The sequence below is a fragment of the Simochromis diagramma genome, unplaced genomic scaffold (assembly GCF_900408965.1).
Source record: "Simochromis diagramma unplaced genomic scaffold, fSimDia1.1 OVJJ01000477.1, whole genome shotgun sequence".
Classification (NCBI taxonomy): Eukaryota; Metazoa; Chordata; class Actinopteri; order Cichliformes; family Cichlidae; genus Simochromis; species Simochromis diagramma.
This window is the reverse complement of record NW_024387300.1, coordinates 830,156-854,594: the sequence shown is the minus strand read 5'-3', so window position 1 is coordinate 854,594 and position 24,439 is coordinate 830,156. Positions and strand designations below refer to the sequence as shown.

General features: G+C 39.1%; 2 protein-coding genes across 3 annotated transcripts in view; both read right to left on the bottom strand.

Moving 5' to 3' along the window:
• The window catches only part of LOC120716561 (integumentary mucin C.1-like), a 31,972-nt gene extending 25,504 nt beyond the window's left edge, over positions 1-6,468 (bottom strand). The window contains exons 1-3 of the mRNA XM_040004101.1: positions 5,644-6,468; positions 5,321-5,425; positions 5,049-5,216 (exon numbers count right to left, since the gene is read on the bottom strand). Of these exons, the coding sequence (XP_039860035.1) occupies positions 5,049-5,216; positions 5,321-5,425; positions 5,644-5,692 (322 nt within the window). The 5' untranslated portion in view covers positions 5,693-6,468. The remainder of the gene's footprint in view (positions 1-5,048; positions 5,217-5,320; positions 5,426-5,643) is intronic.
• LOC120716563 (nesprin-1-like) overlaps positions 1-19,982 on the bottom strand; it is an 83,338-nt gene extending 63,356 nt beyond the window's left edge. Inside the window, exons 1-4 of one of the 2 annotated variants that reach the window (XM_040004105.1) lie at positions 19,896-19,982; positions 18,825-18,973; positions 17,961-18,125; positions 17,752-17,886 (exon numbers count right to left, since the gene is read on the bottom strand). In XM_040004105.1, the coding sequence (XP_039860039.1) occupies positions 17,752-17,886; positions 17,961-18,125; positions 18,825-18,881 (357 nt within the window). In that variant the 5' untranslated portion in view covers positions 18,882-18,973; positions 19,896-19,982. Of the gene's footprint in view, positions 1-17,751; positions 17,887-17,960; positions 18,126-18,824; positions 19,673-19,895 lie in introns of those variants that run through there. The other variant, XM_040004104.1, reaches the window with a different exon arrangement.
• Positions 19,983-24,439: the final 4,457 nt, after the last annotated feature.

The following is a 24,439-nucleotide window of genomic DNA, read 5'->3' as shown; positions in this document are numbered from 1 at the left end:
TCCCCGCACGGTGCGCCCCCTCCCTTCCCGTATCATGGTTCCTTTTGGGCGTCACCACATCAAAAAATCAACACAAGGTGTCAAAACGGCCAAAACTGTCAGGTGCCCAGGGAAGAAAAAAGAGAAAAGAAGAGGAGGAGAAATTTCGTTTTTTGGGTGTAATAGTAGATGAAAATTTGACGTGGAAATCTCATATTGAGTATATTAGAAAGAAGATGGTCAAAAGCATTTATATTTTGGGAAATTTAAGAGATTTATTAGATCATAAAACAATGCGCATTTTATATTTTTCATTGTTTTTCTCATATTGTAGTTACTGTGTTGAAGTTTGGGGGAATACATATGAGAATACTATAAAACCTCTAAACTTATTACAGAAGAAAGTGATACGAATGATTCATAACGTTAAATATAGAGAACATACAAATAAATTATTTATAAAATCAAAATTATTAAAAGTAGGAGATTTAGTGAAATTACGGACACTATTAATTATGTTTAAGGCTAAAAATAATATTTTGCCCTTTAAGTTACAAAGAGTATTTTTAATGTGTTCAGGGGGAGAAGATAGCAGAAGGAAATTTTATTTTAAGCATCAGCTAGCTAGGACTGCACAAAGATTAATGAGTCCAACGGTTAGGGGTATACGACTGTGGAACTCTCTTCATTATAATTTAAAGAATTGTATAAGTTTACATTGTTTTAAAAAGTGTTACATGCTTAAAACGATAACTCAATATGAAGAATGTGAATGAAATTGGAGTTCATTGAAAATGGATCCATTATAATTTTTTGTTTTATTTATTTAATTTTATTTTTCTCCTTGTTACTATGTGGAGTGGTATATTTGTTGTCTGGTTTGGGTTAGGACCGGAGAGAAATGTTAATATTAGTTTGTTCCCTGATTTTTGGTGCCCACTTGTAATATAAGTTGGAATGTAGATAGGGGCGGGGTTTAATAAGAATATTTTCTTCTTCCTGCTCCTTTTCACACATGGTTGTAGTGCTTTATTGATAGAAAGTGTGGTTGGTTTGTTTGATCTGTTGTACCAAGTGTGAAAAAAATAAATAAATGAAATGAAATTTATTGTATTTCATATATTCATTTTTTATTTTTTGTATTCATTTATTTATTCATATATTTTTTTATCTTGTTAATTATTCTGATTGTGAATTTTCTTTTTTAAGTAAAAAAAAAAAAGGTCAAAGACAAAGCTATTCGGTTTCTTGTGAGTACATACACTACACTGCCGATGTAGGGGGGCGCCACCTAAAATCTTGCCTAGGGCGCCAGATTGGTTAGGGCCGGGCCTGCGGGTCTGTCCTTCCATGATAGTTCCTACCTCTTATGCCTCTTCTTTCTCTGGTTTCTGGCGCCTGAGATAATCACTAAGTATCAGTTGTGGTCACCTCCCTGATTTATTTATGGATTTCTTTGTTTCATTGTAGGTAATGGTTCTGACACTCACTCTTACTACTCCTTGGGCACCTTCCATCTGCTTAACCTACCCTACAGCCTTAGGATACTGAACTTGGGATGAATCCCTCCATGCATGGTGAGGTGGTTCCTTGTTAGTGGCTTCTATCTCCTCCTTTGGCCAGCTGATAATTCCAGCAAGGTATATGATCACCAGCAGGACGTAGGTATTGATTGCCCACTTGTTGTTCTTCCCATTCAGCTGACTCCTCAGGCTTTGCCTTACTTTCTGCAGATATTTGGCTGTTGCAACTTTCCAAGGGGCCTCCTGGGGTGGATGCTAGGCCCTGTGATGGCTGTAGCTTAAGAGGTAAAAAGTGACTCCCAAGCTAGGCGAGTGGCTCCAGCAGATCCCAGGAACAACATCCGAGATCACTGTCAGGACTCTCAAGCTTCCAGGCCTCTGGTAGAGGACCCAAGCTTGAAGGACCGACTACCCACAGGGGTCAGAGGGGATTTTATTTTTTTGAGATTCTAATTAATTCCACACCAGAAAATTAATTATTAATTAATTAATTAATTATTAATAATTCATTATATTATTTAGATCCCTTAGTATCATTAAAATTGATTCTAAATATCCACGTGTCCAAATATATTTCAAAATATACAAGCTTTCATAGTGTGTCCTAATTTTCTCACAAGATAGATAGATAGATAGATAGATAGATAGTCAGATAGTCAGAACTACCCTTCTGGCAGTTCTGACTACCTTTCCTCTTTTTGTTACCCACCTACTACACTTCTACAGTCAAAATGACATTTCTATCCTAGTAGTGTAGATCAGTGAATCGATGTCTCGTCTCATTCACTCTCGGCATACAGCTTTTATTCAATACTGGAAAATGAGGAATAATTGTACTGTTCAACCGTATCCATTTCGCAATATAATCTCTCGGGGATAACTTTGTCGGAGATGAAATGCTGGGTTGCTAGCGAAGCTCCAAATGCTATCCAGACCACCGACAGGTCCCGCATGCCACAGCCGCTCTATCACGTGATGCATACTGCTCCGACGTGCTAACGTTCTGAGGTGAATTACGGGGTGTTGCAAGTTTTGTGAGGTGCTTTCGTGATATTTAATAGATCGGATTACATTTTTTATTTTTCTCCGATATCCGATCCAGTAATTTAGGTCAGTATCGGACCGATACCGATACGTAATATCGGATCGGTCCATCTCTAGTAGAGAGTTCCCTGTGCTGCTGCATCACTGTGTGGCATGGAATCAGCTCTATGGCAAAGAAGATGACTCTGCCAGCGGTTGTGAAAACTACACAGAGGATTGTAAGCAGCAGCCTCAACACCACCAAATTAATCTATACCAGCATATGTCAGAAATGTTCCCAGTTTAACACTGAAACAAAGAAGGATATAGGACAAGGGCTTTATTGTATCTTTATCATCAGCAGGGGCAGATCTACAGAAATTTCCTAAATTCTAAAGACCTACACCCAAATTTTGTAAACAATAAAGTTCTATACAACTATTTACCGAAAAATGCAGGCAATGCATCTGGAGTTTTTTTGTACCTCTATTTAAAACTACTAAAACAAAAATTAGACAACAATCAGGTGTCACAGTAAGATGCCACACAAATTATTTGTGCCAGTGCAAAAAAAATAGTTTGTCTGCCATAAGACAGAGGAGAACACCACAAGCTTAAACCCTGCAGGTCTGACAAGAGGAGGTGCAAACTTACTGTATTGCTCACTCTGTCAATGTTAACTGTAGCTAGGCTCAAAGTGTTAATGCTAGCTTATTTTAATAAACAACACTGTCATATGCAAAACTTGGGTTCCACTAAAGATGGCAAGAGATTATTTTTAGGTGGGCACATGCCACCCTTGCAGATTCACCATTGATCACTAGTAATATACATCAGATTAGAGAGAGAGAAATGCAGAAAATAAAAAGCACAAAGCAAAATAAATGAATAAATAAGAAATAGAAATTCTCCTTCTTTCTTCTATTTCCAAAGCATGCTTTGTTATTGCTAAAAGGATTCAGTATTATCACCCATTTAGCATTGTTATTATATTATAATATTATTTTGGACATAATGGACATAATTGTCCATCATGACAACATACAAAGAAGTCTTACATACTTATTACAAGTCAGCTTCAACAAGACTCTATCACCTTTTTTCATTGACTTTACTTTAACAGTGGTTTGTAAACACAAGATCAATATCCAAAAGGTTTTTGAGTCTTGTTAAAGCATCATATGTTCTTTTGTTTGTTTTTGTGTTATTCGGGACTTTAATGAAAGGTAAAGAGAAGGAGTCCAAGCAGCAGATGGATCATTCCCAGTCTGATAGAACAAGCGTCACTTTTGGTTGTAGAGGCAGTTGTTGCAGTTGATGTAGCAGTTGTAGCTGCAGAGCTTGTAGTTGGGGTGGTGGTTGTAGTTGTAGTTGGGGTGGTGGTTGTAGTTGTGGCGGTAGTTGTAGTTGGGGTGGTGGTTGTAGTTGTGGTGGTGGTTGTAGTTGTAGTTGGGGTGGTGGTTGTAGTTGTGGCGGTAGTTGTAGTTGGGGTGGTGGTTGTAGTTGTGGCGGTGGTTGTAGTTGTAGTTGGGGTGGTGGTTGTAGTTGTAGTTGGGGTGGTGGTTGTAGTTGTAGTTGGGGTGGTGGTTGTAGTTGTGGCGGTAGTTGTAGTTGGGGTGGTGGTTGTAGTTGTAGCTGGGGTGGTGGTTGTAGTTGTAGTTGGGGTGGTGGTTGTAGTTGTAGCTGGGGTGGTGGTTGTAGTTGTAGTTGGGGTGGTGGTTGTAGTTGTAGTTGGGGTGGTGGTTGTAGTTGTGGCGGTGGTTGTAGTTGTAGTTGGGGTGGTGGTTGTAGTTGTGGCGGTGGTTGTAGTTGTAGTTGGGGTGGTGGTTGTAGTTGGGGCAGCAATTATAATTGGTGCTGCAGAACAGGCAACACCTGATACTGTACCAACGCTCTGCATGAAAGGTAGAGAACCCAGGCTTAAAGCAGCTGCACACAGGTTTGCAGATGCGCAGCCGTAACCTGGATACGTGCTGGTGCTGCTTTTGACTGCAGATGAAAAAGAAGAATTTCAGGATATGTTTTAAATTGGCTACTTTCCAGGAAGCTTAATATATTTCATGCAAAAAACAACTTAACAGCTTTTTAAAAAGTTTATTTGTTTGTCTGACTTCCAGGCTTGAAATTTAAAATCTTATCACAGTAACTTTCACACCCAAGGATAACATTTAGTATAAATTAGGGTAAAAGTTTCTGCTCTTTTATATGTCAGATGTATCACAAAAGAATTTGAAATCATCTTTGATACGAAACCGATGACACAACTGATACAACATAAAGACTCACTGGTTGATTGGAAGCATTGGTTCTCCACTCCCTGACACTGTAATGTGGAGGAGCACTGACCAGTGGAAGGGTCACAAAACTTGCATACTCCACCATTATTTGACTGAGAAGCAGGATCTGAAACAGAAAAGGAGGACATTTCATTTCAGAACAGAGACTCTTACAACATCAGATTATTGTTTTTATTTCTTTATTTTATTCTTTTGTCTTCAATGGTCAACGTAGTATTTAACTTACTTGGCAGAGTTGCTGAGTTGCAGTTATCTGTGTTGCAGCATTGAGCAGAAGCCAGAGCACTTTGAAAACCCAGGTCGACTGAAAATGTCTGAGAGGTTACGGCTGGACACAGGGAGGAAGATGCACATGCCTTGTAGATTTGTGTGACCGGAGTTCCAGATGAAGTAGCTACAAATTCAAAGTGCAGTTTGTTAATGTTGATGGAACACAAATAGCTTCACAGGGGATGTAATTTGGTGAAAATATGAAATATGATATGAAGAAAACATTACCTAGAATGGTAGCTGTAACACACATTGGTTCCGATGAGGAGCATGTAAGTAGTGCTGTGCTTGAACATGCTGAATTTGTGCAGGTTTGGCACTGGAGGGCTCCAGCTGCAATCAGGAGAGAAACACAAAAATGATCATCACAATTTAAATATATAGCAAATATGAGATGTTCTGAAAGTTCATATTGGGTTACAGCAGGTTACAGTTGAGTCAATTCTACTCACTAACTTTGGGGAAAAAAATTACAATGTAAGATTTAAATAAAAGATTTAAAGCTTTAAATTAGACTCTCTTCTACCTGCAGGTGAAATGAGTGTAGTTACCTGTGGTGGAGAGTGCCCAGAGAAGAAACAGAGAAAACAGCAGCTTCATTGTGATGAACAGGTCAGTTCTGCGGATTAGTTTCCCTGGACTGTGATACTAAAGCTGAGGAGCAGCACTGCACTTTATATACTGAACAGGTGACCTCACAATTGCATGTGTTCACATTTTTACAGCATGACCATTCATGCAATTAACTCTTCTTTTGTCAAATCATTATGTCACAGCACCTTACCACACCTTTCCTCTTCAATTCAACAACAAGTATTCGTGCATCACAAAAAACACAGGAATTCTTTTTTACATTATTAAGTTTTTAACAAATGTGAATGACCTTGCGTCTTGTGTCATTAAGCCATCATCTTTAATTTTGACGTTGAAACCATAATTGACTTTTTGTTCAGACAGTTCAATTTATTTATAACAGCTGACACTTCCAAATAAAATCAGGACCAAATGTTATGAAACAACCCTGGAATAACTTTTCTACAACTGATGAAGATCAAGCCTAAATGCTTTACATCAACTATTGTCCTCTACATATACTACTAATGATAAATGGTGTCTAAATAGATCAGGGGTTATCAACTACATTTGTCCAAGGACCAGAATTTTATCAGCACACACTGTGAGGACCAGATGCTCTCATAAAGTAAATAAAGTAACATAAACATAACATAAAGTAACTCACATTACCTGTACTGCAGTAAGCCACTAGAGAGCGACTGCAATATTTTAGGCTTCATATTTGTGAGGCTAATAATGCACACAGTGCTTTAGTTTGTGGAGTTGGCCTGAATATATTACATGAATGAAAAAATGACATTCCTCAAGAGCCTTAAGTGTTGTGCAATTTGATACAATTTCATACAAAAGCTGGAATTTGTTAGCTGTTGAACAGCAGAAATTGGGTTATCTTGTCAGAGGTCTTTGTTGCAAAACAAATTCAATTTTTAAAAGGGGACAGCCACACTGTACATACAATAGACTGGTGCATAAAGCATCTATGCATAACAAGCAAATAAGGCTGAAAATAGTGATGGGAAACAGCTCTTGAAGCACACTGGAAGATGGACCTGTGCGGGAAGCATTGGTTCAGGTGGACGTTTGGAAGCAAGAGAGCAAAGATAAAACAAAATTCATCCTAATGTTTTTCAAACTTGAAGAATAATTGTGGTCTTTTGCTGCTGTTTGGTAAATTTTGCTTGGAGCCTGCAGAAACTTGCAGTTTTGGAATCTGTGCTTTCTGAGTGAACTCTGGCGATTCTGTGGAAACAGGCAGAAGTGTTTAACAGGTTAAGTAGAAAGTTAATGCAGAAAACCATAGCTTTAATGAAGAATGGACTGATACGTATGTACTCATAGTGCAAACTTTTAGAAATGCTGTACCTGGGTGCCTCATTTGCAAACAAAGAGTCGCGGTTGCTAAATAATAATGTAGTTTATAAAGATAGGCTAAAAAGTCCTCTGAAGACAGAGAAATCATGGGACAAAAGAGGGACAAAACTCAGAGATCCTACAGAGGTCAAGATAAAACAAAAGAAAGAAGTCCAAAAAGAACTATTAATTTGCTAACAAATGTTGTGTTTTTAATCTCAAAATTAATATATCTGAAAAAAACAGTGATCATTGTAGATGTCTATTTAATCAGCTTATACTACATAACAGTTTTCATTCCTACTTGAATGCCAGTTGTTGACCATTTCAATATGAAAACTTGATTTCACTCACTAACACAGTATAAACAGTGTGGTGTGAAATCTGTTTGATTTTATGTGTAAGTTGAAAGAAAATCATCAGATGTTCCTTGATGCAAGAACTAACAGTCATGACCGTGAGGTAACTGTCTGCATAAAATATAAAACATGTTAATCACTCTTTATTTTCTTGCCCCACACCTGCTTCATTCTTTCCTGTAGATCTAGTTTGTTGAGAAACTGACGGCTTTGTGATCAATGGTGTAAAACCTGCTGCAGGTGTGGCAGCTGCCTTACCCAATCAAGATCAATACTTGAACCGTGGAGTAACTTTACTTTTACTCAGCTACTTTACTGAAATGTCTTTTAGCTCAAACATTGATTTTCTGGTTTATGCTTCTATGCTTTGTACATTTTGCTCTTACACGCTTCAAACAGCCAAGAAATCATCTAAACCTCATGATCTACCATCTCAAATGTTTTCAAAAACCATCATGAAGCACAACTGACGCTGTAACTCTGTCACAGTGTTGTGCTACTCTGAATTTACCACACCTGCTGTTGTTAAACGGATGTCATTGCCACGCTCTCTTTGTAACATAATAATAGCACGCCTATTCAAATCAAACATAAAGCATCTTATTTATCAAGTATGATCATTTGTCACATACACCTTCTTTTGTTATCTATTATGGACTATCACAGAAATAACGCAGGTTGTTTCTGAATCACTTAATTAAGGGTTTGGCCATTGCAGTAATTCTTTAGCTAATGCCCTGGTATGTCACCTCCACCACAGCCGAGTTATCTTTTAATATATGCTTCTCTTTACTATTTATTTACTCCTTTCTGTTTCCATGTCTTAGATGAAACATCTGAAACACTACTGTGTGACAAACATGAACTATAAAAGGAAGACTTTGACTGAAACTTCAGGGGAAAAAACACAATGTCCAGCTTGAAATGGACATTTTCAACGAATGCCTGTGCAACTGTCCAACTGTGCATGGAATAAAATAAAATATAAATAGGGGAGCAAGAATAAGTAGCAGATAAGAGGAGTATATGCATCCTCAGATCTTCCTGTTCTCCAGATGGCTCAGCATTCTGTGAAGGGTGATGATGATGGCATCCTCCGTGAACTGATTTGGTATGTACACAAACTGATTGTGGTCGAGAGAGGGAGATAGGCAGCCTCTGATGTACTGAGAACTTTTCGCCTTCTAGTGGGTCCTGTGCTCTCCTCAGCGCCATAGAGCCCTGTTGGCTAAACCAAACCAGTTCTTATGCCTTCAACTGACTGGTTTGCTAATTAGTCAGTGATAGTCTGTGGAGGCATATCCATGGAGGGACCTCTACAAGCTAGGCAACGGCAGCCTGACTGCTATTAGGTATGATCAAGAAATCCTTGGGCCCATTGTCAGACCCTGCTCTGTTGCTGTACATCCTGGCTCCTCCTGGTGCCCGTCAATGCCCAGCCTCAGCATTATTATTAGCCTCATGCAGCATCTCAGTGATGCTGTGGACCAAGCATGTCTTAACATTACAGGCATGCATACAAGCACATGGGGGTCGTACAAACTACTGATACTGATACTAATGCTGCATTGAAATTTCTGCAAAATGAACTAGCCTACAGCATCATTTTGTTCATTTTGATTTTAAATGTGTCTTTTATTTGAGAGATATACAGCAAAAAAAAAAAATCCCATTGAGATGGGGCATTTTCAATTGTTCAAAATGTTTTTGTGCAGTGCATATATACAAATACTAGTGTTATGTCTAAGGAATTTACAAAAATGTACATTTTTATTTTCTTTTTTTCTATTAAAATGTATTTAATATGAGTAATATAGCAACACTTCAATGGAAGCGCTTATATTTTGCAGAAACACTGGCAGAGTCACACTGTATTTTTGCTCTGTAAAATCTGCCACCATCAGGGTGGAGTGTTGCTGTCAGTGAGCCTGTACTAGAAAGAGAGGGCACAGAATTATTTACACTATTCTCTGGCTCATAATGTTGACCTGGACTTTGTTGACTTTTGTTTGATATCTTTATTAGAATGCTTTTGGAAAGAAATTAATTTGGTTAAAGAAGTTATTTATAAAGTCACATTTGGAACACTAGATATGACACAACAACTTAGTCATTACGTTACAGTCAAATGAAGACAAACTGAGTCTAAGGTTTGTCTGTGGATGGGTGTGATGAGTGGGATATCCACACACCATTAAGTGCTGGCTCTTCTCTGGAACTTAAATTCCAATATTCAGAATTACATTACATTAATAATATTAAAGCACATTAACAGAAAACAAATGTCAGTGCCTAGTAGTCAGAACATCCACATCATTTTTTGGGTAAAAACAAGTGTTTGATGGGTCCAAATGCGCCTGTATTTCCCTAAGTGAAAAAACCAAACAAAACATGGGCTTATCACTGAGAGTACAATAATGGTCCCACTTATTTTACCTTCTCTTCCAGGTGGCTTGTATCTATAGCAGGCGAGTGCCATCTAAAATTTCCTCAGAAGTTAGTGTGCCATATGATTGCATTAGCAATAAATTTAATAACGCTCTACATGAAGTTACACACTATATAGAACCACTTTATAGAATTATATTTATTCGCAGATGTTGGCAGCTATCAGCGAATAGTTATCAGCTATTTTGAAACAAAAAAAGACAGTTTTTATCCATAACAGCAAATGAACTGTACAACAGAAAATGCAAATGCTATTTATGGTCTCCTCACAACAATGATAAGAAAAATAAACTGAGCCAATATGGCATGTTTGTTAATACACATGTTAATCTGATCTCTGGTCCAGCATTCAGACGGCTACCTGAGGACACTCATGTGAGAGAAAATCTGCTCACACAGATATGTAGAGCCAAATACTGTCAATAAGGCCTCTGCAATGTTCTGAAGACAGTCAAACTTGTCAGGTAGTGATGTCCAGCAGGTGAAAATGCAGCTCCATGAATACGCACATCTATGGATTCCAGCTGCTTCGATGTTGCATTAACTGGCATTAACTCAGCCAGTTAATGCGAGACAAATCCAGCTGCTCATTAAAGATTTCTGGTTTGATTAGAAAAGAAAACATTGGTCCACACACCTGAAAGTCCCAAAAACGCATTGTGAATTCTGTCTTGAGTCTACAGATGTACCCGTGTATTTCCGTGGTGCTGATGCTGTGCTGAGCGGACAGCTCCTGAAGCTTTTGAAGTGTCGGAATGTGGAAAGCTAACAACGTCCCTTATTTTTAGCCAATTACAAGTTGAATCTGGTAGTTGGGGTTGTTAGCTAAGATACCGTCATTTAGAAGCGGCACAACTATTCTGTCTGTGCGAGCTAATTTGCGATGTGCACCGCTGGCGCGGCCATTTTTTTTTTTAATGCACCTTCTCAGATTAATTCACTGCGTGTCGTGCCCAGGAATGGACTGGGACAAAAAAATTGGCCCGGGCATTTTGACTAGAGACTGGCCCACCAAGTATTATAGGAAAAACCATAAAGCCTTTGAATGAAAACAAACGTCGTTGTGACAGTGATGTACACTGTCTTGTTGGTACATATGTATCATTCTAATAAACTTAAACCTACACCATCCTCCCTATTCTGGTATTCTAAACAGTACTTAGCCGAAACCCAAAGACTGCTTGGTTGAGTTAACTTCCTGAACTATCTACAACATATGGTGGAAACCTGAAATTAAGACAGTGAAGACTAGAGGCGAGACATGACCATTACTGAATATTAAAAATAATAAATGACAGATTTAATGATATTTTCATAAACTATTTATTTACCACATCAATAAACAGCATGGCAGGGCAAAATATTTTTTCTAACATGGCAACCTTTAAAAAGTGAAAGGAGATAGAAAGACATGTGAGAAAGAATAAAACTTAATTGACTTTTTGATGGCATTTTACACAAAGTACTAATACAGAATCTAGAAAATGTGGGAAAATACTGGCATCATGTACAGTACTTTCTTCTGAAGAAATTATGTTGGGACCCTGAAAAAAATTACTATGTACAATAATGGATTTCTATACATTTGACATCAGATGAAAACTTTGGTTGTAAGATTCGGATAATTATTTGTTAAAAGCGAGACATTTTAAATGAGAATAAGAAAGAAAAGTATTTTTTGTGCCCTCCTTTTCTTGTTAATGCCTTGCCTGGCCCCATGGCAAAACTTTGCTAGACCCGCCCCTGCACAGTTACCAGCTGTCAGCTACATAGAAAAGGATCCTGGTGTTATTTGTCTCTCAGAAACAGTTCATAACTTCCCTTCAACTCATTCATGTCACCTAAAAGGTAAACCTGTTTCTCCATCACCTGTTCAGCTCTGATGATTCAGTAAGGACATCTCCTGGTTTCATCTTCATGTTTACCTCTCACCACATATCAAACCGTTATCATGACCAGCAGCTTTTCCAGCTGTGGCTCCAGCAAACAACAATTAATATTAAATAAATTCTAACAACAGCTGATCAAGCTTAAACATGCTGCTGTTGTTTAGCGCGACATCCGCTGGTTTCCTCTTTCTGGCGCAAAGTGGGCGATAAACAAACACGAGAGAAAAGCCGATCAGCTGATCATTGATCAGTTTCATGATTGAAGTAGCAACAGGAGAGAGAGGGGGAGAGAATGAGAGAAGAAGAGGCAGCTGCAGCGTAATAATGCAGAATAACTCCAGCTTTGTGTCTTTTTTTTCTATTCTAGCTGAAGTCCGGGACAAATCGGATTTCTTTTCAGCTCAATACGAAACGCGTAATATGTTTTTCTGAATACGGGACGATTCACTATCAGTAACATCATAGCACCCACCCAGCTGTATAGAAACTCCGTCATGCTAGCTAGTACGCAGTACAAGTTATTGTAACTGACTGTAAAAATTCAGCACAACAGAAAAAAAACTCCACCTAAACTTGGTTTATATCTGACCCAGATAAACTGCAGGTCATAAATTCTTACCTGAAGTTCAGTTCACCTGACACTCGGACCACCAAACAACTGAGTTATTTTTACACATCAGCCAGCATCTGGCCAATCCACCACCTTTCATCGTTTATACCGATAGAAAAAAATAAATAAATAAAAATCATCGGCCCATAAAAACGAAAATTCACCATGGGCCCACCGAGCAAATGCCCAGTATGCCCGATGGCCAGTCCAGCTATGGTTGTGCCATCAGTTAACCCGCTGGCACGCGTGCCTAGGGTTGCCGACCCCTGATCTATAGAATACACTTTAAACACATCACATTACTTTACACATACAAATGTAAAATTTGTGTTTACTGTTAGTAATATTAGAGACAGTGTTGTTAAACAAAAGCGATGGCTCTGAACATCATGTACACAAAGAAGTTAACATGAATGTCAAGGGTCAATTTCTGGTAACTTCCAATTTGCAAGTCTGTTGAATGGCCTTCGTTTCTACTTTATTTAAATGACATGCACTATTTGTATTCTTGTTTTTCATCAGCTAGATTTGTAATGTATTATGTCTATTTATATAGGATATATTTATATAGGAAAGTGTACTTTCCTATATGCTATTTAAATAAAGATTTGTTTGCTGTCTTCCATCTCTTTGGTCATTCCTCTACACTGTAACTACAGCAGACAAACCAACCCGTGCACTGCCGGGATTGACTACAAAAAAGCCTCGGACTCTCTGCCCCTTCATCAGGAATTGGATGGGAATGTGCAGAATAACACTAGAGGCCAACTTCAAGCACAAGTCACCATAAGTGTGGGATCTACCAAGAATATCCTTTGTTCTCACTGCTGCGTAGAACTGAACCCTCTCAGCCATTAACATTAACAAAACTGGCTGTGGATGCGGACTACAAAATGGAGGACTTGTTAGCTACCTCCTCTAAATGAATGTCATAATGCTGTTTGCCAGTAGTGAACGAGATGCCAGTTCACTGATCCACACCACTAAGACCTACAGCAATGACATGAGAATGTCATTCAGACGGGAGAAGGTAGTCAGAACTGAGGGGATTGCACTACCAGAAGACAACATCGCAGACATAAGAAAAGCTACAAGTACCTTGGAATCCCACAGGTAAATGGGACCCATGACGAGGCTGCTAGGAAAGCCACAACAATGAAATACCTACAGAGAAAAAGGCCTGAGGAGTCAGCTAAATGGGAAGTACAAAATCTGGCCAACCAACACATATTGGCCTTTAGATACCCTTTAGATACCCTGCTGAGATAATAAGTTGGCCAAAGGAGGAGACAGAAGCCACTGACATCAAGACAGGGAAATGCTTTACTATGCATGAGGGGTTTCACTCAGAGTCCAGCACCCTGAGGTGTACGCTAAGCGGCAGTAAGGTGACCAGGGACTAGTGAGTGTAAGAACCACTGTCCAGGATGAAACACAAAAAAAATCCATGAGTACACCAGGGAGATGGCCACAACTGATCAGGTGCTGGAATACCTCAGAGAATACCTCAAGGAGCAGAAACTGGAGAAAGAAAAGGAGCACGAAGAACCTTCATGGAAGGTTACTTCCATCTAGCCATCTCAGCTGAATTCATCATATATAGGCTGTTTCTGAGTGACATTGCCGAAGGATAATATATGATTCAGATAGTTTTCACAACTCTTCACAACTCTTACTCATAGCTCTTAAAGCTACATTTTGTACCATAAGTCTGTGGATGTTTGTGCCATTACTTTAATAGCCAGTTACAGTACAGGATTGGAGGATATGTCAAGGCACACCGTCATTACCAAACACAGGTTGGACACTATGTAAATATTTATCTGTTTTTATTTATTTGTTTGTTTGTTTTTATTGTATTCTGTTTGGCCTAAGTATGACCACCAGCATGACATGAGAAAAAACAAAACAATAAATAAAATTCATATCAGTTTCAAACAGATTTTTTTTCTTGTTTTTATTTATTTTGTTCATGGTTTTACATTGAGAGCCATTTATGCAGAATCCCTTGTGCATTAGATTGTTGATGCCTGTAAAGTCTTTAGCATTGTTTGAGTTGAATCTTCATTATTTTCAGATATTGATACTATTTTTCCTGCTACAAATAAAAGAAAAAAGAAAATATGCAGAAAGTATGATATATTGAGTAAATATTGGTATGTATGCTGTTTTTTTTATTTGTTTTATATTGATACCTTTTTATTGTACCTCGGCTTCAGACAGACTCCACTCTCTTTTATCTAAATTTGGATTTCGTAAGCCAAATCAGGTCTTGAAAAAGGTGTGTTCTGAGCCTTTCTGATGCTTCACAAGGTGTATCAAGCCTTTTTATTTTATTCTAATAGATAATATATATGAGTCCGAATAGAAGATAGATGAACGTGGTAGTTGTTGTTGGAGCAGTATTACACAAATTGTTATCACAACAGCTGACGTTCCCAAGATTCAAGACAGGGAGACTTAAAAGGCTGGCCACTGCTGTACAGATGTTTTCAGACATGCAGTTCTTGACTGGAAATGAAGTGCTGATACCTGATGGCACTGTAGATAAATCAAAAATCATCATTTCATTTTAATCTTATAGAAAAATTTTTCTTAACCAGCAGGGTGTGTTTTACCAGGGGGTGTTTAAGGTGTTTTTTTTGACATAGCAGCCTATTAGCTTCCTTTTTCGTCAAGAGACTTTTTCCAGGCCAACCTGGTAAATACAAACACGTTCTTAATGGGTTATATTGACTCAGCATACCATCTTGTGGTACAAAGTGGTATTACATTAAACTAAAAACACCTGACCAGAACACAGATATTTTGGACATAAAATCACACAGGTTGTTTTTACACCTGCTAGTGAAAGCTTTAGTTAAATTTCCAAGGTTTTCAACAAATATAAAATATATATTTACAATAAGTACTTTAAAAAAATCAGTTTCAAAATAGAAACAAAAATATCTAAAAATAGATCAATCTTATTTTCTAAAAATTCTCAAGATGTCCAGATAATGTTTTTCCCTTGTGGCCACTATTCTAATCCATCCGTTCTATTTGTCATGTCCTGCAAACTTTCCTTTTTTTCCTTTTTTTTTTTTTTTTTTTTTTTTTTACAGATTATAAGAATTTTGTGAGAAACGTTGCTGAAATAGTATGGGCTCAAATTGTGGTCATAAATATTTTGTATTTGTAAATCAAATGTGTTATTTGTGTATTGGATGTTTGTAACCTTGTAAACCAAAATATATTAAATTTTATCTTTGTACATCTACAGATGAGAATTTATGGTGTGTAAAAAGGATTTGTGTGTTTACAGCAGATACAAATTTTTTTGTTTAAGGTCTGGTTAGAGATACAAAGCAAAAAACTAAGTGCAAAACACTGCACTCGTGTTCCCTGGCTGCATGTGAATTTCAACTTACACGTACAAATTTGACCCTTTCAGCTGCTTGGTCCTGTCCATGTCAATCCAATCAGAGAACAGATGGGTTTGGCTGTTGGAGGGGTGCTATACGGAGTTTCAGGTCCTGTAAGAATAAATGCCCTGCGTTTTCCTTCATCACCTCGCAGTGTGGCCAACTTAACGACTTTATTGCTATATTTAGCGAGTTTTCAGACCCCCTTAGGGCGTTTTTTCTAAAATGTTTTGTAATGAGTAGTGAGTGCAAAACAACAAGACCAAGTACAGATCTCAAGCATTGTGGCTCCCGTGGCAATTCCCCCGTGAATTCCACACAGTTCAAGTGTCCGTGGAAGTGAATGGTGACAACTTCAAAAAACCCCAGACCCATCTGTGACTTCTCTCCGTAACTGACTCGCCGCTCCCAACTCCTGGTGACACAAAACACACACACAGCTCAGCAGGAAATCCACAGCAGCGAGGCATTCACTAATTCACATGGAAGTCTTTACTTAACGGTTTTGACACTAGGATCCAGGGCTGAGCAGAGGTCAGCCACACTCTTAAATATGGCTCCCCTGATAACGCAGATAACGAGCAGCAGGTGTGGCTGCCTCCAGCGCGGGAACAGTTCCGGGTCGCGATTCCTCAGGCGACCCAAAACACCTGTGAGCACACGCTGAGAGACAGGAGCGAAAAAAGAGAGAAAACAACAAAACACTACACAAAGAAAATAAACAGGTACAAAAATACGTGAGCTCTGGGTCCTTAGACCCAGGCCATGACAGCACTATACTGAGAGATCTATGGTTTGATTTCTTTGCTTGTGTGGGTTGGATTGGTTGTTACTTCATATCAATATCACCTTTAGCAAAAAAAAAAAATTCCCCACTCAGTTTTGTCAGAAGGCCAGTTGGCTTGTACGTGAAGTGGACCCACAGGTCTGTTCTTTTAACTCTGTAATTCTAGCCACAAGGGCTCGGCAGGGAGTGAGAGTCACAGGCATGGAGCTTACTGCAACAGAAGGAGAGGCGGATTATTGTAAGGCAGAGAATACCGAAAGCAAGATGAGTCGTTACTAGAGATAATGCTTACTTGATAAGTGAGGAGTAATGTGCTCCAAGGGGGATGCGACCAGGTGAGTATCGAGGTGAGAGGCGAAATGAATGAGCAAAGATGTCCGACATTTTCTTCCTGTTGCAGTGATCTGCACTCAGAAAAATAAAGGTGCCAACTGGAACCAAAAGTGGTTCTTTAGACTGATGCCATAGAAGAACCTTTTTTGGTGCCACAAAGAACCTTTCAAACAATGGTTCTTTGAAGAACCATTTCTTTCAGTGGTTCATTGAAGAACCATTAAAGGTGCCCCAAAGAACCATTTCTTGATGGTTCTTTGGGGCACCTTTAATGGTTTTTCAAAGAACCTTTTAAAAAATGGTTCTCTAAAAAGAACCATTTTTAAAAAGGTCCTTCAAATGGTTCTTTAAAAGAACCATTTTAAATCTTTCAAAATAAAATGCATCATAAATTGAATTTGAGCAGGGTAAAATAAATACGAGCACAGCATAGACATATATTAATGGTTTATTGTCATTTTGTAGTTACCAAAAGACAAAAAGGCATTTTAACCCTCAGCACAACATCACTACTAATACATGTCACATATTAGTGTTTTAAACAGTAATAATTAAATGTATTTGCTATACTATAAATAAATATATATAAATACTATAGCTACAGATAACACAACAAATAATACATGTATTGTTTAATTAATAAAACATCAGAAAGTGATAAAACACATTAGAAATAGCTTCATAACAGACCAATAAATCAACACATTTTCATCAGCAGATGTTTGCATGTTCATTAAAAATATTTCAACAAGTTTATGATTAAAATGATCAATGAACTTCAGCCTTACGCTATGTAATGTGCGTTTCATGTTGTACTCATGGCCCTTTGTTAGTCCAGTTTAGGATAATGTCTCTGACGTATGTTTCATATCAAATATATGTCATATCAAAACAAGCCCACACCTGCAGTTGTTTCAGTTTTTCACTGGTGCTTCCTGTCAGCTGGTCAACCTCACTCAGGCGGACATCCATATCAGCCAACCAAACGACAAGCTCCTCCCTTTGTGCTTCAAATCCCTCCCACTCTGAGACAAGGAGCTGAAAGAGAGAGAAAAGAGTCAATTATAAAGAAGAGAGAAAAGTGAAACCCTCAGAAGGTCTGACTCGCATACCTGCAGTTGACCTGTGATGGACTCCAGTTTGGCGTTCACGTCATCCCTCGTCGATGCCAGCAGCCGAGTCTGCAGGGTGCCCTGGAAGAGCTGAGTTAATGTTCGACTCCTCCTGGTCAGGCTCTCCAGCTGGATGAGCCGAGGTCTCCCCTCTCGCCGCTGCCTCTGAACACAGAAACAAATTGCATCTGAAGCAGGAGGAGCAGATTTTTTTTGCTATTCTTTCTAAATCCAGGCTAGATCATGTGGAGGTATTTGGAAAACTTTTTTGGCCAGTGGACGACTGTTGTCTTGCAGAAAGTCAAATCAAACATATGCGATACACAATCAATTCACAAGAACACATTATAAAAAATAAGTCCAGTTCTTGCCTGATTTCAAGTGAAATCTGCATCAAAAACAGGGTGACAGAAGTAAAACGAGAGCACAAAGCCTCACTTTGTACAAGCCTGCTATTACAGTTCTCCTCTATGCAGACGACTTTCCTGTTTTCAAGGCACAACTTGGATCTGCTGTACGAATCTTATGGATACACACTAAATGAAACAATAGTGTGCATGACTCCAGATTCTGATCCCTCATCCTAATATGGTCCCAACATAGCAACAGCAATAATGCAAATGTTGAGGCTTCAAAATACAAAGTCCATAAACCAATGGCTGACATGGGTTTTATCATAAGGGTGATAAATATACAGATTTCAGTCTGTCTTAGAGATTTGATGTTTATTTACCTGCAGATGCACTATACGTACCTGCTCCATGGTTTTTCACAACGTTTTGCACATCACTATTTAATACAGGAAGTAGGTGAACTAAAACAAGTCATCGTTCTTTGTGAGAGGACCATATTAATGAAACAAACCTCAATGACATCATAGGGATCCCTAAAGATGCTCCTGCTGCTTTTCTTCCTCCTCATCCAAAGCTTCCTTCTCCTTGTCCTCGCCTTCCATCCAATTGTATTTCAACCTAATTGTGTTTCTCCCCCTCCTCTTCCTCATTTTGTTGGAGCTGTGAACACAATTAATGTGAATCTGGATTAATTTGTGCAAACAAGAAAAATCTACAGCTTTTTGGTCAGAGGTGCTCTTGTGATTTAAGCCGGGTAGAGTAGATTTATGTGTTGATGCTACCTGCTTCAGCTCTGGCTGCTGAGTGATATTTACACCCTGGCTGGATTACAAACTTTAACCATGTGCTGAACTTTGGCCCAGCGTTGATACCTCTTGTTAGTATAAAGAACTCTTCTTAGCTTGTATGTATGATGTATGATGGTGGGTAAATGAAATATACAAAGAAAAATTAACTATATTACAAAAGAACATCTATCTTGGAAACATCAAATGACCGGAGCATAACTTGTCAACTAGACCGAAACTAAGTTATGCAGGAACAGTCAAAGACACCTTCTCATGTCACATTCCTATTCATTTCTATATAATTCGATTAGACAATAAAGAGTTATCTAATCTAATTATTCATTCAAAACTCTTATGCATAGCTGTATTTTATACAGCTCATACAGAATTCAAAGTACAGGTTCATGTGAGTATTTAATGTACGGCTCAGATCTACAGAATTTCAGAGTTTCTAGAGCAGACACAGAGCTCACGCCACAACAGGCTTCAGGCGCCATTTTAGTGACTTTAACAATATATTAAATTTTAATTTCGGTCTAGCTGACATTAGGTTATGTACGCAGCACGCAATTGAACCAGAAGCCAAAGGTGCAAATTAGCTGGGAGCACCTTCACTTAATTATAACAGTGGTTTTGTTAGGAAAACAGTTTCTGTATACCGGATACTAAATTGCGCTGAAGTCAACAGCTAACGTATCTAGCTAATCGCTACTGTTAGCACAACATTAACAGCAAGCTACAATGACGAGTAACAAAAACAAAACAGTAATAAGGTTTTAATGAAAATGTTTTACCTTTTCCAACAGTCCCAGAATCCAGAGCTTCAAAGTCCAGCAGGTACTGAAGACTGTTATCCGCCTCGCTGTCACCGTCCGTGAGTTTATTTCCCGAAAGGTCAAGGCCCGCCGCTCGCACACTCTGTCTGCGCATGCGCATCCCAACGACTGACCCTCTCCGTCCGCTCCCGGGAGGTTATAGTATGACGTGTTCTGACGTCACTCTCTCTCTCTCTCCCTGTCATTTATTTGGCTCGAAACACATATCAACAAATTGCTCAGTGATGAACAACTACTCAGATCATTTACCTAAGCAGTGTGCTTTGTCAAAACGAAGTGTGTGTTCATTACACTGACATTCTGTTCTGCAAATGTTATTTGCTTGTATTTTATAATTTGACTTTACATACTGTAAATGCCGGCAAAGCCACTTTACTTTGCGCTTTTATTTTGAAGAGTACCTTAGCACTTCCTCTTTTATTGTGTCAGACTTCCTGTTCTGTTCTCGGTGAGGCGACGCAAACACGTTGCTTCAGAGTGAGTAAAAGCGTTTGTTTTTTGAGGGTACTCATGTATGGAGTGCCAGGACTGCCATAATGCATTAATTAAATACACCATTAAATAATTAATTAAATGTGGCAATAATTAATTAAAATTGGAATTAATTAATTAAATAAATAGTTATGACACATGTAATTAATTAATTATTGACACATTTAATTAATTATTTATGTATTTCACATTTTAATTAATTATTGACACATTTAATTAATTAATTATTGACACATTAAATTAATTATTTATGTATTTCACATTTTAATTAATTATTGACACATTTAATTAATTATTGACACATTTAATTAATTATTTAATGATATATTTATTTATTTCATTTTGGCAGTCCTGGCACCTGGCTCTCATCATGAACTTTTATTTGAATATTCAGTTTCCTACCATCTTCTCTTAAAGGGTAATTGCCAGGTATCCCGCCCTCCCCCTTCGCACACACATGCACACAAAGAAAACACACAGTATAATTCACAGCCTCATTATAGTGAATAAATATTTATGCCATTTACACCATCAAACTTAGATTGCTAAGGATGAAGAACCATTTGTTCTTTAAAGAACCATTTGTAATAGCTGAAGAACCATCCACAAAATAAAAAGGTTCTTTGACGTATGATGGTTCTTTAAAGAACCATGAAGACATCTGAAGAACCATTTAAGAACCATAATTTTTCTGAGAGTGGCTGAGCAGAAGGGCAGCCAGGTAAGATGTCTGAGCATTTTGTTCTTTCCAGACCACTGAGGAAAGGCATCCCGCAGAGAAATTAAAGAGGTGAGTTTTGGATGCTTCAAAAGGAGACAGGCCTGTAGCAGAGAAGGTGAGAGTTATGTGCATATTCTATCCAGGAGAGCTGTGTAGACCAGAAGGAAGGGTTCTGAGACGTGACACAATAAAGGGCCCTCCCCAGTTCCTAATTCATTCCTTTTCCTTTGAACGTTACCTAAGCTTTGAGCACCTGTGTGAGCTTGTTAATTATGGTACCCTGTTTGGAAATGACGATACAGATTGGGTCTAATGGTTCCATGAAGTCTGTATCCTTCTAGTTCGGGTCCTCTTGAAGGTCCAACGCAGTATTTTTGCTGTGACTTAGGACTGCCCTCCTTTGCAGATCTCAGATGTTGTTCCTGGGACCTGTTAAAGTGACTCACCCACTTTGGAGGTCCTCCGGTTACCTCAGAAACCAGTGTTGCCTTCAAACTCCACATCTTCTTGAGCTTCTCTCTCAGCCCTTGGTGTTTCTGGAGCTTCTCACATTTCTTTTTCCTGATGCTGTTATCTGTTAATATAGCTACATCTGTTACTATGGCCAATTTCTTCTGCTTGTCCACCACTACTTTGTCTGGTTGCTTAGCCATCACCAGTTTGTCTGTCTTTATCTGGAAGTCTCACACAATCTTCGCTCACTCATGCTCGATCGATCACCCTAGGGGACATATCACATTTTAAACCTGGAACTTCCAGGCCATAGTCGGCATAGATGTTACTGTATATTATGCAGGCCAGCTGTTATAGTGCTCCATGTATGCCCTGCCTAATATGATCCTGCTGTTATGTGCTGGATTGTCTCAGGGTCATCTTTGCACAGCGTGCACCTTTGGACTTGCTTGGAGTGGTAGAACCAAGCCTATGCTTAGAACTTGTTTCTGTACTACCATTTGTAGTGCCTCTGTGCTGTCTTTCAGTCAGCTTTGTCCAGGCACTGGTAGGATTTTTCTGCCACTTCTTTTAACAGCCGGTGGTACATGCTATGCAGGGGTCTGTCCTTCCATGATAGTTCCTACCTCTTGTGTCACTTCTTTCTCTGGTTTCTGGCGCCTGAGATAATCACTAAGCAAAATATCAGTTGTGGTCACCTCCCTGATTTATTTATGGATTTCTTTGTTTCATTGTAGGTAATGGTTCTGACACTCACTCTTACTACTCCTTGGGCACCTTCCATCTGCTTAACCTACCCTACAGCCTTAGGATACTGAACTTGGGATGAATCCCTCCATGCATGGTGAGGTGGTTCCTTGTTAGTGGCTTCTATCTCCTCCTTTGGCCAGCTGATAATTCCAGCAAGGTATATGATCACCAGCAGGACGTAGGTATTGATTGCCCACTTGTTGTTCTTCCCATTCAGCTGACTCCTCAGGCTTTGCCTTACTTTCTGCAGATATTTGGCTGTTGCAGCTTTCCAAGGGGCCTCCTGGGGTGGATGCTAGGCCCTGTGATGGCTGTAGCTTAAGAGGTAAAAAGTGACTCCCAAGCTAGGCGAGTGGCTCCAGCAGATCCCAGGAACAACATCCGAGATCACTGTCAGGACTCTCAAGCTTCCAGGCCTCTGGTAGTGGACCCAAGCTTGAAGGACCGACTACCCACAGGGGTCAGAGGGGATTTTATTTTTTTGAGATTCTAATTAATTCCACACCAGAAAATTAATTATTAATTAATTAATTAATTATAATTAATTCATTGTATTATTTAGATCCCTTAGTATCATTAAAATTGATTCTAAATATCCACGTGTCCAAATATATTTTAAAATATACAAGCTTTCATAGTGTGTCCTAATTTTCTCAGATAGATAGATAGATACATACATACATACATACATACATACATACAGTGGGGCAAAAAAGTATTTAGTCAGCCACCGATTGTGCAAGTTCCCCCACTTAAAATGATGACAGAGGTCAGTAATTTGCACCAGAGGTACACTTCAACTGTGAGAGACAGAATGTGAAAAAAAAAATCCATGAATTCACATGGTAGGATTTGTAAAGAATTTATTCGTAAATTAGGGTGGAAAATAAGTATTTGGTCACCTCAAACAAGGAAAATCTCTGGCTCTCACAGACCTGTAACGTCTTCTGTAAGAAGCTTTTCTGTCCCCCACTCGTTACCTGTATGAATGGCACCTGTTTGAACTCATCATCTGTATAAAAGACACCTGTCCACAGCCTCAAACAGTCAGACTCCAAACTCCGCCATGGCCAAGACCAAAGAGCTTTCGAAGGACACCAGGAAAAGTATTGTAGACCTGCACCAGACTGGGAAGAGTGAATCTACAATAGGCAAGCAGCTTGGTGTGAAAAAATCAACTGTGGGAGCAATCATCAGAAAATGGAAGACATACAAGACCACTGATAATCTCCCTCGATCTGGGGCTCCACGCAAGATCTCATCCCGTGGGGTCAAAATGATCATGAGAACGGTGAGCAAAGATCCCAGAACCACACGGGGGGACCTGGTGAATGACCTGCAGAGAGCTGGGACCAAAGTAACAAAGGTCACCATCAGTAACACACTACAACGGCAGGGAATCAAATCCCGCAGTGCCAGACGTGTTCCGCTGCTGAAGCCAGTGCATGTCCAGGCCCGTCTGAAGTTTGCCAGAGAGCACATGGATGATACAGCAGAGGATTGGGAGAATGTCATGTGGTCAGATGAAACCAAAGTAGAACTTTTTGGTATAAACTCAACTCGTCGTGTTTGGAGGAAGAAGAATACTGAGTTGCATCCCAAGAACACCATACCTACTGTGAAGCATGGGGGTGGAAACATCATGGGGCTGTTTTTTCTGCCAAGGGAACAGGACGACTGATCCGTGTTAAGGACAGAATGAATGGGGCCATGTATCGTGAGATTTTGAGCCAAAACCTCCTTCCATCAGTGAGAACTTTGAAGATGAAACGAGGCTGGGTCTTCCAACATGACAATGATCCAAAACACACCGCCCGGGCAACAAAGGAGTGGCTCCGTAAGAAGCATTTGAAAGTCCTGGAGTGGCCTAGCCAGTCTCCAGACCTCAACCCCATAGAAAATCTGTGGCGGGAGTTGAAAGTCCGTGTTGCTCGGCGACAGCCCCAAAACATCACTGCTCTCGAGAAGATCTGCATGGAGGAATGGGCCAAAATACCAGCTACTGTGTGTGCAAACCTGGTAAAGACCTATAGTAAACGTTTGACCTCTGTTATTGCCAACAAAGGTTATGTTACAAAGTATTGAG